This window comes from Oryctolagus cuniculus, chromosome 13 (assembly GCF_051225735.1).
Source record: "Oryctolagus cuniculus isolate XC-2025 breed Fujian yellow rabbit chromosome 13, ASM5122573v1, whole genome shotgun sequence".
Taxonomy (NCBI): Eukaryota; Metazoa; Chordata; class Mammalia; order Lagomorpha; family Leporidae; genus Oryctolagus; species Oryctolagus cuniculus.
Genome location: NC_142879.1, coordinates 96,983,283 through 97,005,415, shown reverse-complemented (window position 1 = coordinate 97,005,415; position 22,133 = coordinate 96,983,283). Strand labels below are relative to the sequence as shown.

Genomic DNA, 22,133 nt, shown 5'->3' with positions numbered 1-22,133 from the left:
GCTTGCAGTTTCCCCATCCCAAGAATTTCCTTAATGTGGAAGTCTAGTGGTCACAGCGGATAAATGCCATCCTTCCAACATGCTAGCAAACAGCTGGTGGACATGGAAGTTCACGGCTTCCTCAGTGTTTGTGTGGTTAGGTGACCCTTGATTTCACAGCTGACCCTGTGTCAAGTGGCCTGGCTGGGCCTCCCCATGTAATGTAGGTGTGTGCTGGGAGACTTGGGAAGGCCTAGGGATCTCTAAGGGCAGGCACTTGGGCTCTGTGGAAGACAGGAATTGTGGTCCACTTCAGTGCTGGCTGAGCCACCTCACTGCCTCTGAGATGTGTGTCCCTCCAGGCCCTACTGCAAGAAGCACTGGGACCCTTGGTTCTAGTGGCCCTGCTCCAGCCGCCTGGACCTGGCTCCCACCTTCCTTCCTGTTCTCTGCATTTCTTCCTCCCTACATCTCCACCAGCAATGTCTCTGGTAGAGCAGCACCAGGAGGGTGCGCCAGGTCCTCTTGCCACCTGCCTCATTAACAGAGCCTTTTCCTTTTTAACTGGCTATGCAGACACTGCAGTGAAAACGACCCAGTGATGTGGGATGAGCTAGGTCCTGTTATGAATTTATAATAATACCCTTCCTATGCTCAGAGATGCACTGTAACCTTTCACCTCTTTGCTTTCTTAAGTCTTCGGATTGTCATGAAGTCTTAAAGAGTCGCTGGCTACAACAGGTGGCTCTGTTGGGGCCTGCACGCTGCTGGCGTGCTTCTGGGATGGAGGCATTGGGTCCCTCAAGACAGGGTTTTCTTACCACTGAGAAGGGGTCGGTTGTGCCGGTATGAGGTGGGCAGCTGGCCGATGTCCTCCATCCTGTGGCTCATGACCCGGGAGAGGTGGCCCGTGTGGTGTAGGCTCCCCACGACGATGCTGTGGAGGTACACGGGCTCGATGAAGTGACAGAGGAGAGCGCCTTGTAGTCCCAGGACATTCCACCTGGAGGGAAGAGCGAAGGCACAGTCAGCGGAAAGTTTCCTTACCTGCTGGGAAGCTGCAGAGAGAGCAGCTACTCCATCAGCCCTGAGCACCCTGGTAGCTGGGCTTGTGCAAAAACACTGGTGACTTTCTGCCCTTCAGCTCCCTGGTCCTTGCAGTGTCGCTCTTTACATCATGCAAATGATGGGAAGGACGCGCCTGGGAGCTCGCCAGGCACAGTGGAGTCATCACGGCGGCTTTGGCCTGTGGCCACTAATGATTTTGAGTGGCTCTTTACGCTGCGGGACTGAGCTCTGACAGTGCCTCTGCATGTTAATAAACCTGACTTCCCTTTTCGGAAAATGAGTTGTGAGTTGGAGAGGAGGCTGGCTGTTCAGCCAGGGACTTAAAGTTAGATTTTTAACAAAAGGCACTCTGTTCCCAAAGTGAAACTGAATTTTGCCTTTATGTTAGCTGGGAAATATTAGAAATTGAATTTGTTTATTTAAATTTAGGGATAATTTTATTTTTTTCTACTCCCTTTGTTCCTTAGCAGTCAGAATGACCTACGGTGTCGAAATTAAATGAAATGACATTAATAGATTTGGGTCTGGGGATAAATTTGCCTTTAGAAGCCCAGATGAGAGATGAATGAAGGCCATGTTCTTTGAAAGAAACAGAGCCTCTGGGCAAATGTTTTTTGCTTCTTCAAGCAAATATTTCAGGGGCATTGTCAGATTTTAAAATTCAAGTGGGTAAGAGATTCCTCGTATCTGTTATTTAAGGCAACATTTTGTGGTTCCCACTTGAAATAATGTGTTCCAAAATCCAGCCTCCATCGGCCGCAAGCATTATGCAGCTAATTTCTTACATCATTGTTCTTTTCATTAATTAACATTTCTCCACTGTTAGAGCAATTATTGTGGTGCCTCCATGCTGTACATCTCTTTTCATGATTAATAAGGAGTCATTATATTTCCCTTCCTGAAGCAGTCAATTAACACAGAATTCTTTCCATTAATTACCGCATGTCTCTCTACCTGGAGAGCAATCTGCTCCGAGAACCTGTGACACCAATTGCTTTAAAAAGTTCTCTTTAAATTTTATTCCAAAAACACAAGCAATTTAGCTGGCAATATTAATTTGCCTCAGAAGCATCGCGGCGAATGAGAAACATCTTTTAATCTCATGCAAGAAAAGGCAGCCATCTGGCTGGTGAGAATTTCAGGGAGCCATGCTCCCACTCTCCCTCCGTAAATGCAGGTCATTAAAGTAATGTGTTCATCTACATAAAACTCAAATGGAATATAAAAGGTAATATTTATATACAAACAATTTAGTCCTACAATTTAAACAGTCATTGGTTTTATGAAACATTTACTTTAGTCTATCAGATTTGCATAACTTCATTTAAAAAAAAACTATTTGTGGTCACTTCCATCAGTCATATCGTTTTTCTCGGAAAGCAAGGAAAGAGCTATCCTTTGGATCCATATAATCCTACCAAAGAGTAAACGTCTAAAATCTTCGAAGGAAAGAACATTCCTGAAAGAAACAGGAGTGCTTATTACTGATGGGGAGGGATCCCTCTGCTTGGCGGTGCCCTGTTTTTCTCACTACTATAGGGCAACACTCTGAGTGAGACTTTCTCTCCCTCATTTTCACTGATGAGTTAGAGAATGGCTACAACACTCAGGAGAGGAGTTTTTTTTTTTTTTTTCCTGATGTCTGAACTTTTTCTCCAAAGAAAACCACCATTAGTTTTGAGTAGTGACTGTGAGATTTGGCTTCTTCCCTTAAATCTGAGACCAGAGGAGAGACCAGAAAGGGAGGCAACAAAAACGAGAGTCATCTTTACCTAATGTTGCAGATGCTGGTTTTGCTGATGTGAAGGATGCCCAGAAAATGCTGCTGTTTCTTGCAAGGGACTCTGGGTTACAGAAAATCTAAGCAGGGCCTGTTAATTCCCGGTCTGTTAGTGGAGTTTTAAAATTTCATATTAATTTAAAGAAGCAAAGTGTAGACCTCCTTTGTCATCAACAAAGCACGTTTTTAAACAAGTCAAGTATTTAAAAATGAAATTAGTTCTGATGTGGTGGTGCAATGGATTAAACCTTTGCTTGCAATGCTGGCATCCCGCTTTGGAGTGCCAATTACACTCCCAGCTACTCTGTTTCCAGTCCAGCTTCCTGCTAGTTCCCCTGGGAAGGTAGGAAAGGAATGGAAGATGGCTCACATCCCTGGACCCCTGCCATCCATGTGGGACACCAGGATGGAGTTTCTGGCTCCTGGCTTTGGCTTGGCCCAGCTCTGGCTGTTGTGATATTTTGGGAGTGGATCAGTGGATGGAAGGTATATTTATCTGTCTCTCCCTCTCTCTTACAAACAAACAAACAAGCAAACAAAAATAAATCTTTAAAGAAAAAAATAAAATTAGTATTCCCCAAAGAAACACCATGGTACTCTAAACAATAAAAGCATGGGCTTTGAACAAAATTTCTGGAACATATTTGAGTGGTTCTGATTCTACAGGATCGTCCAAAGACAAATAACTTCCATATCTGATTTCCTCCTAATAACCTTTACAATAAAGAGAAAATCAACCTTCTCCTTGCCTGGCTATAGGACTTTAAACTTATTCAGCTAACACGATCAATAAAACCAAATGTCTTTCTGAATATAAACTGGAGAATTCTGAGCACTCAGGCTTGGATAGAAAAATACCTCTCCTTTTGTTCAAACAGCTGATATTACTGCAATGTTGACAGAGAAAGAAATCCCATGTCCAGTTTTCAATATAGATAATCCCTAAATAAATATATTTTTGTCTGTTTGTCAATCATTGAAATACCATAGATAAGTGGGAGAAAGATCTTGGAAAAAGGCTGCCTTTCTTTAACCAAAAGAGGCAATCTCCTTGTCTAGTTCAAACCGTGGCCTCCACGTCACAATGGGAATGATGACAAGATTCCTAGAGACAGGCTCTACATCACACTGTCATTACAGGCATGGGCCGTGGAGATGAGACAGAGAACAGGGACTGCCATGGAACATTTTGGACAGCTTGTGTTCCTGCCTGTTGTTTCTGCCACCTTGGTGTAGCCTTGGGAAGAGATGTGACGCTAAAATTAGAATGAAGTCTGCAGCAAAGTCTTCAAGTACCACCGTCAATACATACCTTCTTCATGTAACACTCTTATATCTGTGGGCCAATGTTTGCATGTTTGAATGTATAATACCTATTGGGAAAACTCCCTATTCTGTGTCTGAAGCCAGTGAAGCCCACAGTGAGGATAGGTGAAGTGAGGAGATCCTGCTTTATCTGCAAGTGATGCCTGGGTCCTCCTAAAGATTCTGACATCACTGGTCAGGGTCAGCCTGGGAATCAGCATTTTCAAAGATCCTCGCATGCTTCGAATGTGAGCCAAGGGTGAGGAGTCTCACAGCAGAGTAGTTAGCACAGGCTTGGAGCAAATAAAATCAGGTCAACCCACGTGTTGACACTGGCCGACTGGATCACCCTGGACCACCTCTTGCTGCCTTGAGCAGCAATCTCCTCAGTGGCCTCAAAGTGCAGCACCTGAACCAGCCGTACGGCATCAACGTGGGGAACTTGATAGAAATGTGCATTCTCCTTCCATAGCCTTAGCAGCTCATGACAAGAGCCTTGGGTGGTCACTGACGTCATAAATAAGAGTGTCAATTGTTATATCAACAACAGGAGTCACTGTGCACTTGCTCCCCATGTAGGACCTCTGTCCTTAATGAGTTGTACTATGAGAATTAATGGTAAAATTGTCTTCAAACAGTACTCTATACTTTGTGTGTCTATGTGAGTGCAAACTGTTTAAATCTTTACTTAGTATAGAGTTGGTCTTCTGTATATAAAGTTAATAAAAAATGAATCTTAATGAAGAATAGGATGGAGAGGGAGTAGGAGGTGGATCGGGAGTGGGGGTGGGAGGGCACGTATGGGGGGAAGAACTGCTATATTCTAAAACCGTGCCTATGAAATTTATTAAATAAAAGATTTCTAAAAAAAAGAGAAATGTACGTTCTCGGGCTCTATGCCAGACCTGGTGGATCAGAGACCCTGGGACTCAGAAGCGCATGTTGTAAGAAGCTCTCCAGGTGATTATGATGCTGCTAAAGTTTGAGAAACGAGGGTATTGGTTTTCACATCAACAGTATGGTCCCGATAGTAGCTGCTTGTCAAGGCACTTGAGTACAGGAGAACATTTAATGTTCCTGTCTGGAGGTTGACACCTCCTTCTCTCTGTATTCTTCCCCTGCCTCCATTTTCACATCTTCTTTCTCCCACCTCTTTTGCAAAGACAAGCAATAACGCCAAGCCAGAGACACTTCTGCATAAATAGCCCCTTTTCAGCTGACTAGTATCTTTCCTTAGCCTTTCTAAGTGAAAGAGAAGACCAATGACTCTTTTGACTCAGTAATATTGCTGCTGGAGATCCGTCCCATGGATACTCTGAATAAAATGTCAGGGTAGGCTGGCAGCGCAGCTCAATAGGCTAATCCTCCGCCTGTGGTGCCGGCACACCGGGTTCTAGTCCTGGTCTGGGCGCCGGATTCTGTCCTGATTGCCCCTCTTCCAGGCCAGATCTCTGCTGTGGCCCGGGAGTGCAGTGGGGGATGGCCCAAGTGCTTGGGCCCTGCACCCCATGGGAGACCAGGATAAGTACCTGTCTCCTGCCATCGGATCAGCGCGGTGCGCCGGCCGCAGTGCGCCAGCCGCGGCGGCCATTGGAGGGTGAACCAACGGCAAAGGAAGACCTTTCTCTCTGTCTCTCTCACTGTCCACTCTGCCTGTCAAAAAGAAAAATGTCAGGGTACACGTATGAGGGCAGTCTGCAAAGCAGACAAAATAAGACAAAAGGAAAAACTGGAAATAATCTGATTGCATTTCAATAGGGAGTGTGTTAAATCAAGTACAGTTCATACACAAAAAGGAAACAGCTGTGTTGGTCCCACAGCCTGCCTGAACTCTGCAGGCATGGGCCACCTGTGTCCTGTGTAATGGCTCCCTTGGAGCACGTCACAGCCCTTCTGGTCTCCATGATGCACGTTCTTCTCTGTGGACGCTTTACTCTCCTAGCCAGCCTCCTGCCTGGCGACTCTCCCTACCCAAGGTAGGACAATTGCTGTTGCTTTAGAATCTCCATTCTCTCTTGAGCAGTCACCTCCACTACCATCCCCTCTTTTCAAAGCTCCAGCTGCTGCCTCCTCCTAATATGGGCACCTCTCATTACCAGCACAGTTTTGTACTATTTAAACACAAGTCTAATATGTATCTCAAGATGCATGGTATAAGGTAAGAAGGGGGACTTAACTACATATAATAAGGAGACATGCTACATACAGCTTGTCCATTCACTGAGCAGCTGTGTCATGTTCCAAGGTTAAAATAAAACATCAGAGTGTGTGGTGGATCTCAGTTCTGACGATGGTCTCAAAGGTATCTCCCATCACTCAAGTGCTTCTTAAGTGTGGCCTTGATGCCAACAGGATGGGTCTTGTTATCCCTTTCCTTGTTCAGCTGGCTTGGGATGCCTCAGCTGACAGAGACAGTGGGAGTCATGCTGTGAGAGCTAGCTCCAGGGATGCACACCTGGAGCTCCTGGTTGCTCCCTCCAGACTCCCACAGTCCATAAACAGTAACCAATCCCACCCCCACCGCCTGGCTGAGCTTCCAGTTAATGATCAGCACTAATCTTCCAGCCAGGGGAGAACACCGGCTTGAAAGTGAGTCCCTCAGGGCTGGCGCTGCGGCTCACTAGGCTAATCCTCCGCTTTGCGGCGCCGGCACACCGGGTTCTAGTCCCGGTAGGGGCGCCAGTTCTGTCTGGGTTGCCCCTCTTCCAGGCCAGCTCTCTGCTGTGGCCAGGGAGTGCGGTGGAGGATGGCCCAAGTGCTTGGGCCCTGCACCCGCATGGGAGACCAGGAGAAGCACCTGGCTCCTGCCTTTGGATCAGCGTGGTGCGCCAACCGCGGCAGCCATTGGAGGGTGAACCAACAGCAAAGGAAGACCTTTCTCTCTGTCTCTCTCTCTCACTGTCCACTCTGCCTGTCAAAAAAAAAAAAAATAGTGAGTCCCTCTGCTCCCAGGCTCAGCCCCAGCTAACACCATATGGAGCTTTCTATGAGATTATCAAGTTCTGCAGAAACGGCCTTTGAACAAAATAAGTGACTTTTGCTGTTTTAGGTCACTGCGTTTGGGGATGGCTTGTTACACAGCAAGAGAAAACGGATTTGGAGCCTTTTACATAGTTTCAGGTGATCTACGGGCTACCAGTGACTCTTCTGAAAGTGTGTATACTTCATGGCAATCAAAAGATGACTTGAATAAGGCAACCTTTGTGTGTGTGTGTGTGTGTGTGTGTTATGGATTTTGTGTCCCTCCTGAAATTCATATGTTGAGATCCGACCCTCCAGTGTGATTGTATCAGGAGCTGGGGCTTTAGGAGCTAAGTCATGGAGATGGAGCCCCAAGGAATAGGATTAGTACCCTTATAAAAGAGGTCTCCTCGCTTCCACTACGTGAGGCACAGCAAGAAGGCAGCAATTTAGCAACCAGGAAGCCCTAACTAGGCTCCAAATCTACCAATTTCTGCATCTGGGACTTCCAGCCTCAGGAACCCTGAGAAATACCTTTCTGTTTATTAGACCTCCAACTTGCAATATGTTGTGTAGCAGCCTGAGTAGGCTAAGACACTGACTACAGAAGTTCGGCAGTATGAACATGGGATGTCCACTGATGTCAAGGTTGGGATCAGGGGGACTCTGTGTCATTTCAGATTAATTTCTGCTGAAAGCAATTACTTCCACTTCACACAGCGTCTTGTTTCTCATCTCTGAAACCTATTTCAGAAAGTCCTTTCTCTTGACACAGTATCTCACGCCAAGTCTACCCCACAATAAACTGGCACAATGTAAAAATTCTCTGGAGATCAGCAATGAAATTGATGGTTCCTAATCACACCTTTCCATTTCTAGGTCCTAAGAGTTCCCTTTCCAGTCACCTGTACAGGAGAAAATTCGCTGACCCCGAGGGTGTGACTATGGAAAACACAGTGTCTTCTCAGTCACCAGATGTGTGATTCTGTGGATTCTGAGCTTGGAGCCCATTCTCAGAGATATTACATTTGGTTTCCTGGTTCCTGGGGACAAAGGGCAAACTTTACTTCCTCTAAGAATGTGGTTTCATTTTTCTTTTCTGAAGATGGAAGTCGTAAATGGGAGCTTTGCTGGTTGTGTACCCCTTGTAGGCTCTCATTCTTGTCACATTGCTTCCCACGTGGCCCTGTGTGATGTTTAGTTGGTGTCCATGCTGTCTGTGGAACATCTGTGGAGTTGTCTTAGTTGATGCTTACCCCACTCTCTTGCTTTCTGTTGACACTCATGTGATCTCTTTTTTTTTCCCGACAGGCAGAGTGGACAGTGTGAGAGAGAGACAGAGAGAAAGGTCTTCCTTTTCCACTGGTCCACCCCTCAATGGCCACTGCGGCTGATGCATTGTCCTGATCCGAAGCCAGGAGCCAGGTGCTTTTCCTGGTCTCCCATGGATGCAGGGCCCAAGCACTTGGGCCATCCTCCACTGCACTCCTGGGCCACAGCAGAGTGCTGGCCTGGAAGGGGGGCAACCAGGACAGAATCCGGTGCCCCGACCCGGACTAGAACCTGGGGTGCCGGTGCCACAGGTGGAGGATTAGCCTAGTGAGCTGCGGCGCCGGCCTCATGTGATCTCTTGTTCACTTATCTAGATTGTTAGCCTTGTCTTGCACCAAGCAGCTTTCCGGCTCTGTGCTGTCTCTGCAGCATCCAGGCAGAGTCCTGGGGATGAACTGAGCTGTGTGTGCCAGGTGCACATAATCTGGCCACTCTGGCCACTTCACCGTGTTGTTGCAGAAGGACCAGTGGCAGCAGAAGCAGAAGTATCCTTGATTCATTGTTACTACTTTTATATTTGATAAGCATTATTGAATTGATCACTCCACTACTTTTATCACTAGGGATCACATAAAATTCCACTTAAAAGCTGTAATAAAATCTCCATGCCATCTATGCTAGAGAAGGAGTAGGAAGCTTTTTAAGCCAGATACTGAAATTTAGGGTTGAGTGTTTTAGAAGACTAGCTGTTTTAAAACACAGATATTTTGAATTAGAAAAGTGAATAACATTCTCATTTGGCTTCAATGGAGTTGGCAACACTTTCAACATAAGAAAACTGCCAATAAATCAAGGAGGAGGGGTGTCAGAAGGATTTTCCCCAGGTGAGCTGGGGGAGAGGGAGGGAGAGAAACTGACTGTGAGAGTTGAGCATAGATTTCTATCCTCAGAAGGAGAATACATACTTCACACTCTGAAGCCCAAGTTTAGAAATCAGACAAAGCCTGATTCTCCAGAGAGAAGCTATAATTTTTTACAGTTCATTTTCATGGAGAAAGTTTTAATCTGTTCATTTAAAGACACATTGTGATCAATAATCAAGCTCAGGTGCTTAAAATTAGAAACCATATCTAAAGGAGCATTAGTTCCAGAAGATTTAGATTTTTATATGCTGCTCAACTTTTGATTCTTAGAGACAAAAGCGAAAAACACCCCTCTGGTTTTCCTGTGCTCTCAAGAGACTGGATTTCACCTGTTAGTAAGAACAGAGTCTGGCTTCTTGGAGCCAGAAAACAGACCGTGTCTGCAAGAACGTGAGATTCGGCAATTAGGTTTCTCAACGTGTGTCCCTTGTCCCATGGAGGGGCAGGGTTTGGTTGGTTGGTGTGCTACCCAGCCCTAATCTCTCTCTCTCTCTCTCTCTGTGTGTGTGTGTGTGTGTGTTTTAAAGATTTATTTGAAAGTCAGAGCTGCAGAGAGAGAGAGAGAGAGAGAGAGAGAGAAGGAGGGAGAGAGAGAGGGAGGGAGGGAGAGAAAGAGAGAGAAAGAGAGAGAGGGAGAGGGAGAGAGAGAGGGAGAGAGATCTTCCATTTGCTGGTTCATTTTCCAGAGGGTTGCAATGGCCAGGGCTGAGCCAGAAGCTTCATCCGGATCTCCTAAGTGGGTGCAGGGACCCGGACACTTTGGCCTTGTTCCATTGCTTTTCCCAGGCCATGACTGCACTTAGAGGCTCCCTGTATAGGGAAAGCACCTCCTCTTGGAATCCTGAACTTAATCCCCACCCCAGGAGGTCATATGCAGAAATTCTGGGAATGTAGGCCTGGATGTATGTTTTTGGGGCACTATTCATCTGTATCTGGGGAGATTCCATCTTGTCACTTGTTTATGACAGCCTATTGTTTACTTTCTGCCATGGGCAGGCTCCACTGAAAAAATCCTAAGTATGAACTCTGAGATTTTAGAAAAAAGGCTTTTGTACAATGGCATTATTGAAAACACTATTCATAGTAGCAATCATTTGGAAGCACCCCAGACATTTAGCAACTAGGAATTAACCAGCTGAAGTCATAACTCTCGGAAGTAATACTATGTACATGCTAAAGTGCTCATCATCAAAAAAGGGGGTGCATGGGGTGGGCATTTGTCCTAGTGGTGAAGACTATGCCTGGGATGCCCATACTCCCACAGCAGAGTGCCTGGGTTTTTGTTTCAGCTTAACTCTTGATTCCAGCTTCCTGCTAAGGAGTACCCTGGGAGGCAGCACATGTGTCCCTGCTACCCATGTGAGAGACCTGGATTGAGTTCTGGGTTCCTGGCTTTAGCAAGGCCCAGTCCTGGCTGTTGTGGATATTTGGGTAGTGAACTAGCAAATGTGAGATTCTTCTCTCTTCTCTCGGCCTCTTTGCCTCTCAAACAAATAAAATAAAAAAACAGCAATAATAACAGTATTTAGTAACAGCTTATAAACAAACTGGCCTAAGCAGTCAAATTCACACTGTAGAAATGATGTAAGTTTAGCAAAAAAGATGAGCACGAATATAGCAATAGTTGACTGCTGCTTTTTATCAGCATTGGGATATTGGCTGGCTATTTCTTTTATGTCTTTCAACTTTATTGTGCTTTATTTTTTTAATGATGGAAACCTTCAAATATATGGTGCATTCATTTTGAGCTGTTTTGTCAGTATTGGGGGTATGATAGGTTTATTTCTTGACTCTTTCTTGATTGATGCTTTTTCTTTCAGTGGGAGGCATTTTTTTTAAACACAGCTTTGGGTGATGTAGGATGGCTTCTGGCCATGGAGACTTAGTTTTGTTTTCTAAGCACAGCCAGTTCACTCACAAGGGGATTGAGTCCCACAACCTGGGACATTTGAAGTAGATGTTATCTCTAAGATGCTATTTAGCTTTCTTTTTGACTGAAAAACCTAAAAGCGAAGTTTTGCTTTAAAAAGACTTTTATGGCCCAAGAACTCTCCTGGTAATTTTGATGACTGTTCTAAATAAAAGGGATCTGGTTTTGTTATCTGCTATGTTCAATATCAGTAGTCCATGTTTATGCTTAAAAGTAATATCAAAATTATTTTTGAAGGGAAAAGGTTAGCCAGCCCACCCTCACTTAAATCTTCGAGATGCTTTTTCATCAATGGGAAAGCAAACAGCACAGGGGCTCCCTGAGTGTTCATCAGCTGGGCTTTCCAGCTCTGGGTGGTAGCCGGGGAGAGTGTTGCCAACCCTCACTGCAAAATGACATCCTGGGTGTTACTGCTAAAGAATGATGTGAACTCAGGCAAATGGGGACACACGTGTGTGCCTTAGAAGGGACTATATTCCTTTTTTGGTGAATTTTGTTTTAATTTATCTGAAATAGCAACAGAAAGAGAGGGACACATACACGCAAACACACACACACACACACACACACACAGAGCTAGGGAGATATCTTCCATCCTCTGGTTCGCTCTCCAAATGCCTTCAATAGCCAAGTCTGGACCAGGCCGAAGCCAGGAGCCAGGAACTCCATCTGGGTCTCCCACACGGGTGACAGGGCCCCAGGCACTTGGATCATCTTCTGCTGCCTTCCCACGTGCACCAGCAGGGAGCTGGATCAGAGGGAGAGCAACCCAGACCTGAGTTGCTGCTCTAATGTGGCATCTGGAAGTCACAAGTGGCGGTTTAACCCACTGCACCACAATGCCGGCCCCAGGAGGGAGCCTTCAAGAAAGCAGACGCCCAGGTGCATGTTTGGTTTCACTGAGGTTTCAGTGATTGTGTCTGTGAGTGAATTTGGGGGCCCATGTGTGGAGGAGACCAGGTGCTTGAGCAAAACAAGAGTTGCCTTGGTCTAAGCAGCAGCCCTGTTGCTAAGGAGTGTCTTGGGCCAGAGCCAGTTGCACATTTCCTTGACTCTCAGCTGAATAATAATGATATTACTATAACAGCATCTGACTTATTTACTCCACTTTGAGTAAGGGGTTCACTTAGAGAAATTTGGGGGAGCGTACAATGTTGGCATTGCCGGTGTGGCCTCTTCTGTCCTTTGGATGTTCTGGGTCCAGGGGTCCTTCATGGTCCCCATCCACAGAAAGCTCTATTCTCCAAGCTCTGTGATACCCACTGGCCTCTCAGATATTGTCACAGAACTGGGAAGCAGGTCTCCCAGTTCCTTTTCTCTGTGGCAGCTGTGATTCCAACATGTCAGGTGCAGTAGCCTGTCCTCAACTTGAGTTCTGACCCAGTCTTTCATGTTGTCTCCTCTGTAGGGCACGGCTTCTCTTCTATCTTGATCAACTCATTCTGATCAGTATCAGGTGATCAGCAAAGACAGCCTCTCCATGAGGCCTCTAAGATCTGCTGGAAAAGGAGGCAACATCCCCCCCACCCCATTTTCATGTTGGAAAACCGCCTCTGTTCTGGTGTTGCTAATCAGGGCACACAGCTGCAATTCTGTCTGTTGATTCTGGTGACCTGACAGCTTCACTGCTTATTCAGGATGCCTTTATATCTTTTTTCCTATCACTTCTTGGCCTTTTGGCTAAGATCAAGTGTAGTATCTGTTTTTATCAGTTTAATATATCTTTTCTCTAAAAATATTTTATTTATTTTATTTGAAAGGCAGAGAGAGAGAGAGAATCATTTGCGGGTTCACTCTCCAGATAGCCGCAATAACCAGGGCTACCCCAGGCTGAAGCCAGGAGCCAGGAGCTTCTTCCAGGTCTCCCACATGAATGGCAGGTGCTCAAGCACTTGAGGCTTTTTCTGCTGCTTTCTCAGGTGCATTAACAGGGATCCGGATCAGAAGTGGAGCAGTTGGGACATGAACCAGTGCCCATTTGGGATGCTGGTGTCACAGGCAGCAGTTTAATCTGCTGAGCCACAATGCAGGCCCCGGAATCCCTTTATATCTTTTTTTTTTTTTTTTGACAGGCAGAGTTAGACAGTGTGTGTGTGTGAGAGAGAGAGAGAGACAGAGAAAGGTCTTACTTTTTCTGTTGGTTCACCCCCCAAGTGGCCGCCACGGCCGGCGTGCTGTGCTGATCCAAAGACAGGGGCCAGGTGCTTCCTCCTGGTCTCCCATGCGGGTGCAGGGCCCAAGGACTTGGGCCATCCTCCACTGCACTCCTGGGCCACAGCAGAGAGCTGGACTGGAAGAGGAGCAACCAGGACAGAATCTGGCGCCCCGACTGGGACTAGAACTCGGGGTGCCGGTGCCGCAGGTGAAGGATTAGCCTAGTGGGCTGCAGCGCTGGCCATCCCTTTATATCTTAACGAGGTTGCATAATTATCAAATTAGAGGGCATCAATAAACCTCTAATTGATGCAGACACTATTCCAAGAGCTATGGAGTGGGAGGTAGAGGGGCGACTGGTTCTTGTTCTCTAAGGGCACATGACCTGTTGGAGCGACACAACATAACAGCCAGCACCTAGTGGAGAGAAGATTAGATTCCTTGTAGGTGAACATGGCCCTTATGCTTCTCTTGCAGGGGCTGTTCAGTGCCTGGTGAGCAATCAGAGCTGTCATCATGGCTCAGGGGTAGGGTGAGTGGGGATTTTGCCCCTGTGAATAGCTGAGGTGTCCCTGTGAACTGTGGGTCCCTCAAAGGCTAGATGGAGCAGGGGGAACATAGCTTGTTGATAGCGCCAGGACTTTTCTGAATGGTGAGGAAAGCCTACACATGGATGGAGGGGGGTAAGCAAGAATCTCCTTTCCCTGGCATGTGGGCTGACTCTCTGACTTACGTTGGAGAGCAATGAATTTGTTAAATGATTTCTGGAGAAATGCTAAGGTCATGCAAAAAAAGAAACGTGACACTGTTCATCAAAGGGGTTTATTTGCTTTCCCCTCTTCCTTGATAGAGAATTGGGAATGTCACAGGTGCCTGCGATGTCCATTGCATTCCCTCCTCACACTCGCTGTCTTTACACTGTCCTCTTTGCAGAATAAATGATGGTTACTGTAGGAGTACTAGAAAATGTCTAAAATCCATGCACATAGGACAGGGGAACAACAGATGATATGTAAAGAAATGTGAGAAAAGTTTTTTTTAAACAATGTTTTATGGCTCATTTTAAATCACTGTAAAAATTTCAAGCTTTCTGTAACACGCTTTCATTTTTGCTATAAAGCAATCTTGCCACTGACACTGTAAAATGGAATCAATTTTTATTCATGGAATTCTGTTCTCAGAAGAATGCCTGTTGTTACCTAAGAATATTATTACTTGGATATTATTGATCCAAAAAGGTGATACCCGTGCATTACTTTTGATCTAGTTCCTTTTTCTTTGATATCAATAGGGATTTGCAAAGAAAATTACAGATGTGTCCAATAGATACACTTTTCCTACCTTAAAGATGTGATTTTATTAATTTATTTTCATTTTAATATGTGAAAGTCATATGAAGTAGATGATGAAAAAGATCAGTTGAACATATCTTTGCTTGTTTTTCAAAAAAGCTTGCATCTGTTAATAGATAATTTTCTTTCTTTCTTTTTTTTTTTTTTTTGACAGGCAGAGTTAGACAGTGAGAGAGAGAGCGAGAGAAAGAGAGCAAGGTCTTCCTTCCATTGGTTCACCACCCCAAATGGCTGCTATGGCTGGCACACTGCGCTGATCTGAAGCCAGGAGCCAGGTGCTTCTCCTGGTCTCCCATGCGGGTGCAGGGCCCAAGCACTTGGGCCATCCTCCACTGCACTCCTGGGCCACAGCAGAGAGCTGGACTGGAAGAGGAGCAATCAGGAGAGAATCCGGCGCCCCGACTGGGACTAGAACCTGGGGTGCCGGTGCTGTAGGCGGAGGATCAGCCAAGTGAGCCACAGCGCCGGCCTAGATAATTTTCTAAATTACTAAATATATTTGACTATGGGTAATAAGCATGATGTGGAATAAGACTCTTACTCTCTCAGAAAGAACATCAGTAGGTTCTGTTGATTATAAACACATCCCTAAAATTTACAGCTAACGAAAATGCTTCTTAGCTCTGGTAACTGAGAAGGGCAAAAATTGTGGAGTTCACACAGCAGTCAGCAGCAAAGACAAATTGGTATTAGTACTCACTATACTGTGCTCATGTTTTTCCCAAGTTCTAAACCGCTTTCAGCTTCACAAAGTATTCACACACAGGCTGTCAGGGGATTTCAAGGCCACTGTCATCTCATGTTATCACTCAGGCTCTCATGGATTTTTCCCCCATCCTGCTTCCCATGTATCCACCCCTTTACCCCACCAACACTCATTGTGCTTGTTGTATATACGTAGGTGCTGCATGCGCCCGGCGCTGAACATCTTGCACAGAATAGGACACGGTTCCCCAACTGCAAGGAGCTTACAGTTTAGTGGGAGGGATTAATTGTAGGGAGGAACGATGACCTCGTGGTTACAGGCGTAAGACGGCATAGTCAACCTCAAGCATGCTGTTTCTAGACTGAACATACTTGCTTAGGTTGTTCATGATGCTTAGATGGAACTGTATGCCAGGAACAGTCAGTTCTCAAAAAAAAAACACAAGTGTGCATTTGAATTTCATGGTGTAACTACCACCACTGCAGCCAGTTTCCATCACCAGCATGAGATCACTGAGCACAGACGAGGGAGGAGATAAAAAAAAAAAACTGGGAAAGTGGCACACCATTTTGTAATATTTTCACTACCCAGGTCCAATAGGTATAAATAATTTTGAGAGCATACATGACAGTAAGATAAGTTGAAAGGGGTAATATTTGAGTGTTTATAACCTTTGCTTAACATTATTTATTTATTTTGGCTTATGCAATTTAGTTTTTAGTTATGACCTTGTTTAACAATTGACTTTCAAAATTACCTGCAGACTACCAAGCACTTCTTGAGGACCAAGTTAGTTTCAGTATGACACTGTGCTAGCTACAGTGTATTAGGTGTTACAGTTTTTAGTAAGATTTATTTATTTATACAGTTTTATTAAAATTTATTTATTTATTTATGATGCAGACACATGGAGAGAGCGAGGAGAGAGACAGACAGAGTGAGAGAGAGATAGAGATAGATAGATCTCATCCTCCCATCCATTAGTTCACTCTTTAAATGCCTTCAACAGCTGGGACTAGGCCAGGCCAAAGCCAGGAACCTGGCACTCAGTCCAAAACGCCCATGTAGATGCCAGTGAGCCAAATACTTAAGCGATCACCTGCTTCCTCCATAGGCGCACACACACTGGCAGGAAGCTGGAATTGAGAGCAGAACTGGGTAACCAGAACCTAAGCACTCTGATATGGGATGCAGGCGTAGCAAGTGGTGTCTCAACTGCTAGTCCACACACCTGCCCCTGTTACAGTTTTCCTAGCTGAGTGTGTCCTCTCACCTTTTTTAGACTGTGACTTGTATATCTTTGTGTCCTCAGACCCCTGCCCTCTACAGAGCCTTGAGTGTCATGATTCATTGAATTACAATGTTTCATTCATCTCAATGTTTCACTCAACTCTGTGTGCAAAGAGTCCTTTATTTTGAATATTATTTAAGCCCTAGGTCTGATTTTTTGTTTTTGTACAGAATGGAAAACAGAAGAGCACATGCATTATCAGAAGATTTCTTTGTGAAGCTTTTGTGCAAATAACACACGTTACAGATGCTTATAGCTTTGAATCATTAGCATAACATATGCTCCTGTTCAAAAATGGCGAATGTCTCTCCATTCTGAAACAGCTCATGTCTTAGCATTAACACTGTTATCTTAGGCTCAGAGTCCGATTATAGTGTCTGCACAAGGACTTCCATGGCAAAGGATGTGTTTTGAAAGCCATTGCTTTTGCTCGACCCAGACAGGACTGCTCAGAGCTGGTGGCGTTACTGCTGTCATTGCCATGGTCACCATTGCCCTGTCCTCATCATCATTACCAACAAGCGCTGTTTATCGAGGGCTATCATGTGCATCTCACTGTGACAGATACCATGCAAATCAAGTGGCACCAATGAGCCCTTGAAGGTCAGAGCTCAGATACAGAAGCAAGCAGTACTGTGGAAACAAAACCCTGCAATTTAAGTGCAGGAGATGGGTTGAGGAGGGTGGGGATGGGGATTAGGGTTAGATTAGGGAAAGAGCAATGAGACAGAAGAGGCAGAAGAGCTGCTAGTGGTAAGCTTCAGGAAACCCAATGAGTCAGGGAGTATGAGTGGAGCCCAGAGAGATCGTCACAGCCAAGGAGGAAGATGAAGGTGGGGGGAGGGAAGTACAGGGGAGAGACAGGAGGAAGAGGACAGAGAGATGGATGGTGAGAGACAGAGACAGAGAATGGAGTGAGGGACAGGAATGACTGAGAATAAGAGAAATAACACAGCAAGGCAGAAGAGAAGGAGTGAGGTGGGCTTTGAGGTATTTGGCCAGGGGTAAGGGGGGCATCTTTAAGCCTTTCAGTCACCTCCTCTCTGCTTCATTATGCCCCTCTGTTCTTCACCACCCCCTGGCCTATAGATTTGGGGCTCAGGAACCAAGTGAATGAGAAATAGACCTAACTCTGAAGCCCCAAATCCCCTGGCACTTAACGGCTGAATTCAGCATGGACTCAGGGAGAGTTTTCACTCCAGCCACTTAGAGTCACTGTCGTTATGATGTTTCCCAACTTTTGCCTTTTTATTTTTATTTTTTCCCAAAAGCAGTCTAGCACCAGTCCTAATCAAGGACACTGCCTGAAAACACCCTCCCCCTCCCCACCCCGGGGAGGGGGTGCAAGGTGGACCTTTGGTTCTCAAGGATGTTTTATCAGAGAGGAAAACCTGGGATTTGAGCTGCTCTATTATCATTGATAGAACTGCCAACCACAAATACGATGCACATTCTGTTGCCCGAGTTTAATTTACTATCTATTGATGTCTTAGATCCCAGGGATAACAACATTTCAATTCTGTGGCATTAATTTACTTCATTTTTCGGGGGAGTCAGAGAGTTAATTTAGAAGCCCAGTGCTATCTTCAGACACCAAGAGAATTTCTGTTAAAGTGAACATTGACACTTAAAAAAAAAACTTCATGAATAGATGAACACATTACAAAGGAGGAATACATTCTCTTCTGAAAGATGAGCTCTTTGAGGACTAGAGGCTGTTCCCTTTGATACAGAAATCAGTGCTTTGATTTATCGTCATTAGGCTGTCTGGTGGCTCTGCGGAGCCAGGAGCAATCGAAACCAGGGAAGTAAATGACACTGTTTTTCCTCTAGCCATTTGGTAATTTCCCATGAGAATTCAGAATCCCTGTTCTCAGGGGCTGAGGTTTTATGTGCCTTGTAGCTCTGGAGTTCTCACAGAGGCCACCAAGCGGCCCCAGGACACAGAAAGCAAAGGCAGGGAGGCCTGGAGTGTGGCTAGGGAGTGCAGTGGGCCAGGGCCCAGGTGTGGACGGCTGTCTTTTCCCTCCCAGGACCAGTGGCGCGGGCTCCTCTCCTGGGCTTAGGGCTCGCCAGCACTGTCTGAGGTCAACGCCTCTGACCTCACACAGGACTTCCTCTCAGCTTTGGGTGGCTGCTCTCCGCAGTGGAGGGCGGCCGCCCGGCAGCAAGTGGAAGCCCAAGTCTTTGCTCACAAGCATGGGGGAGTGGGGGGTCCCAGGGCCAGGGAGTGTGCTGAGCGCAGGAGAATGCCCTGGGACATCCTGACAATGATCACCCCGTTCAGGGAAGAGGAACGTGGTGGCAGTTCGCAGCAGCAACCTGCACTTGCTCTCTCGAGCATATGGAACTCAGTACTTGCACATGGCTGTTGAAGGGAGGGGCTGTGCCTTAGGACCCCGACCTTACCCAGGGTTAGGATGTGGGACAGAGCCCGTGGCTTTGGCCATCTCCACTGCGGGTTGCTGCTGACGTTTGGAAGGGTTCAGCGAACGGGGCTGTTACCTGGCGATCTTGTCTGTGCAGGACATGGTGACTAGCTGCTCTCCCAGCAAGACGCCGTCCCAGGTCTGGACTGCGCTGGGGCTCCGGACGGGGACTGTCCCTTCCCCGGACTCAATCTTGGTGCGCAGGTGCCCGCGGAACTTCCTGACGATGTGTTTGCTGCTGTTCACTAGGAAAGAAGAGGCGGTGAGAGGAGGTGAGGACACCTGTCCGGAGACACGGGGCTGCAGCTTTGAGAGGTGGGACAGGAAGTGCGACAGGACGCTGGGCATGAGAAGACAGGCTTTGGAAGTACATGCCCAGGTGTGTGTGTGTGTGGGTAATTCCCTCAATTCACCAGGAGCACTGTTAAGAGCTGGACTCTAGAGCAATATTAGAAGCCAGAGGTTGGCCAACATTCCTGTCAAAGACAGGACTTTGTGGGCCATATTGTTTCTGTCAGCACCACCCAGCTCTGTTGTGGGTCCACAAAAGCAGCTCGGGAGATTCATAAACGAAGGAGCATGGATGGCTCTCAGTACTTGATTTATAGACCCTGAGCTTCAAATATATAATTGATATGTAATTTTTTGCATGCCATGAAACACAGCTCTTCATACCCAGGGGTTCCACATCCATGGATTTAACCAACTATAGATTGAAAATAGTCAAGGGTCTGGCATTGTGGCACCGTGGGTTAATCTGCCACCTGCAATGCCAGCATGCTGTATCTGAGTGCTGGTTCACGTTCCAGCCGCTCCACATCAGATCCAGCTTCCTGCTAATGAGCTTGGGGAAGCAGTGGAAGGTGGCCCAGGTATTTGGGCCCCTGCATCCATGCAGGAGATCTTAGTGAAGTTCCAGCCTCCTGGCTTTAACCTGACCCAGGCCTAGCTAGTGCAGTCATTTGGAGAGTGAACCGGAGGATGAAGATCCATCTCTCTCTCTGTCTCTCTATCTCTGACTCTCTTCCTCTTCCCCCATCGTGTTTCCCTAAATAACACAGCTATCCATACAGCATTCATATTTTATTAAATATTATAAGTAATTTAAAGATGATTTAAATTATATGGGAGGGATGCTATTTATAGGCTGTGCAGAGGATATTTCAAAATGTTAATGCAAAAATAAAATTAAAAGATACATTTATTTTGGTGCTAACATTTGAAGGCTAGGCACAGTTTTTCATCAAATGATTTCCATGAACTTTATGAAGAGCCCCTGGTATGTAAATACTATGTCAGTTTATGTAAGGGACTTGAGCAAAATCTGCTGATTTTGGTTCCATGGAGTTATGAATCAGTTCCTCATGGATACTAAAGGATAGCTGCATTATTATTTTTACATTTCCAGTCATTGAAAAATTTAAAAACCATGCTAAACATTTGGGCCATACAGAAATAGGTGGTGGGTGGGATTTGGTCCTCACTATGGTATGGATTTTAATCCTGGCTCTATCATGTACTGTGTAATCTTGGGAAAGTAACTTAAAACAGTTATTTCCTCTCAAAAATTGGGATAACAATAGTGCCTAGCTCCTAGGCTATGAGGATTAAATGAACTTGCACATGTGGAAGCACTAGGATAGATTGGAGCACCTCAGCTCTTCTTATGCTCCATTTATTACCAAGGCTCTAGCTGGGGCAGCCACTCTGCTGGGTCTGGAAGTGATGTGGCCCCAGGAGGGTCTTCATGCATCCATTATATGTCCTGTATCCTCCTCCCTTCTTTTCTGAAGCTTCCTGATACACACTCACCCTCAAACACCATACCTCATACCCTAGCAATTTTGGAGAACTAGTATGAACAGGAAGAAACTTACATTTATTTTTTCTTTCTTTAAAAATTCTGTATATTAAGTCTGGGTTATGTTTTACTATGGGGATGGTTAGCTCCTTTGCATACAAACTACATATAAGATAGTGTAGTGATTCCAACATTGAGATACATAGTTTACATCAATGAATATTAGATACTTCCTTTAAAAAGCTTCTGTTTAAATTTCAGAAGTTGTGGAAATGGAATTTTTCCCTTTTTGCCCTCACTGGAAGTGCTGAGTAATAAATACCACTTGAATTGATGTGGGAGCTTTCTCCTATAGGCCTCAAGGTACTTTCTAGTGTACTTTCTTGTTGTTTCTGAGGAGAGAGGTTCCTTTACTACACATTTGTGTTAGCAAAGGCTATCTTTTAGGAAGAAAGATGGCTACAATGCTTGGGGAAAGTAGACTCTGAGAGGTTTCAGATGGCTTTCTTGTCCTGTAACCAATCAGATGCTCGGTGAAACCCAACTTGGACTGGCTTATGAGTCATCCATAGAAGAAAGAACCAAGGGGAGTGACTGATCCTGGCTGGCATGATGAACAAATGCCTACGCTCCCCTAGGTAGAGTGTGTCTCTTCTTTACAACTCTAAATGGAACTGGGATAAGATGACAATGGTGATGGTGTTGTTGATGATGGTGATGGTGGAATTGGGATGGTGATGACTGATGGTGGTGGTGAGGATTGTATTGATGATGATGACAAAGATAGCAGGAGTGACAATAAGGAAGATTATAAGACAATGATGGAGATATGTTGGTGATGATAATCACAATGATGATGATAATCTGGGTGTTGACGGTGATGATTGTATATTGAACATAAAAAAGTACATATGACCCAAAAACACATGGATAAATCTTTAAACGTGAATTTTTATACTGTTTGGGTGAGGGAAGGATGGGTCCCTTTATCACTATCGACTTTCTGCAGTTAGTAGCATTGGAAGAGTGGAGGAGCCAGCACATCTAACAGTTTCTATGATGTTGGGGACTTAACTCTTCATTTGGGAGAATTTTCTCAGGGAGCATGGTGCTTGCGGTCCCTTTAATTTCTGTCAGTTATAATGTCCTTATTTTTTCCCGTCACTTCGACTATTGTGTCAT

General features: G+C 45.5%; 1 protein-coding gene and 1 pseudogene across 2 annotated transcripts in view; one reads left to right on the top strand and one right to left on the bottom strand.

Moving 5' to 3' along the window:
- The window catches only part of ADARB2 (adenosine deaminase RNA specific B2 (inactive)), a 561,341-nt gene that overhangs the window by 20,518 nt on the left and 518,690 nt on the right, over positions 1 to 22,133 (bottom strand). For both annotated transcript variants that reach the window (XM_051832432.3, XM_051832433.3), the window contains 2 exons: positions 19,227 to 19,395; positions 801 to 982 (listed from right to left, as the gene is read on the bottom strand). In XM_051832432.3, coding sequence (XP_051688392.3) covers positions 801 to 982; positions 19,227 to 19,395 — 351 coding nt within the window. The remainder of the gene's footprint in view (positions 1 to 800; positions 983 to 19,226; positions 19,396 to 22,133) is intronic.
- On the top strand, positions 12,879 to 13,047 carry LOC127487298 (U2 spliceosomal RNA; annotated as a pseudogene).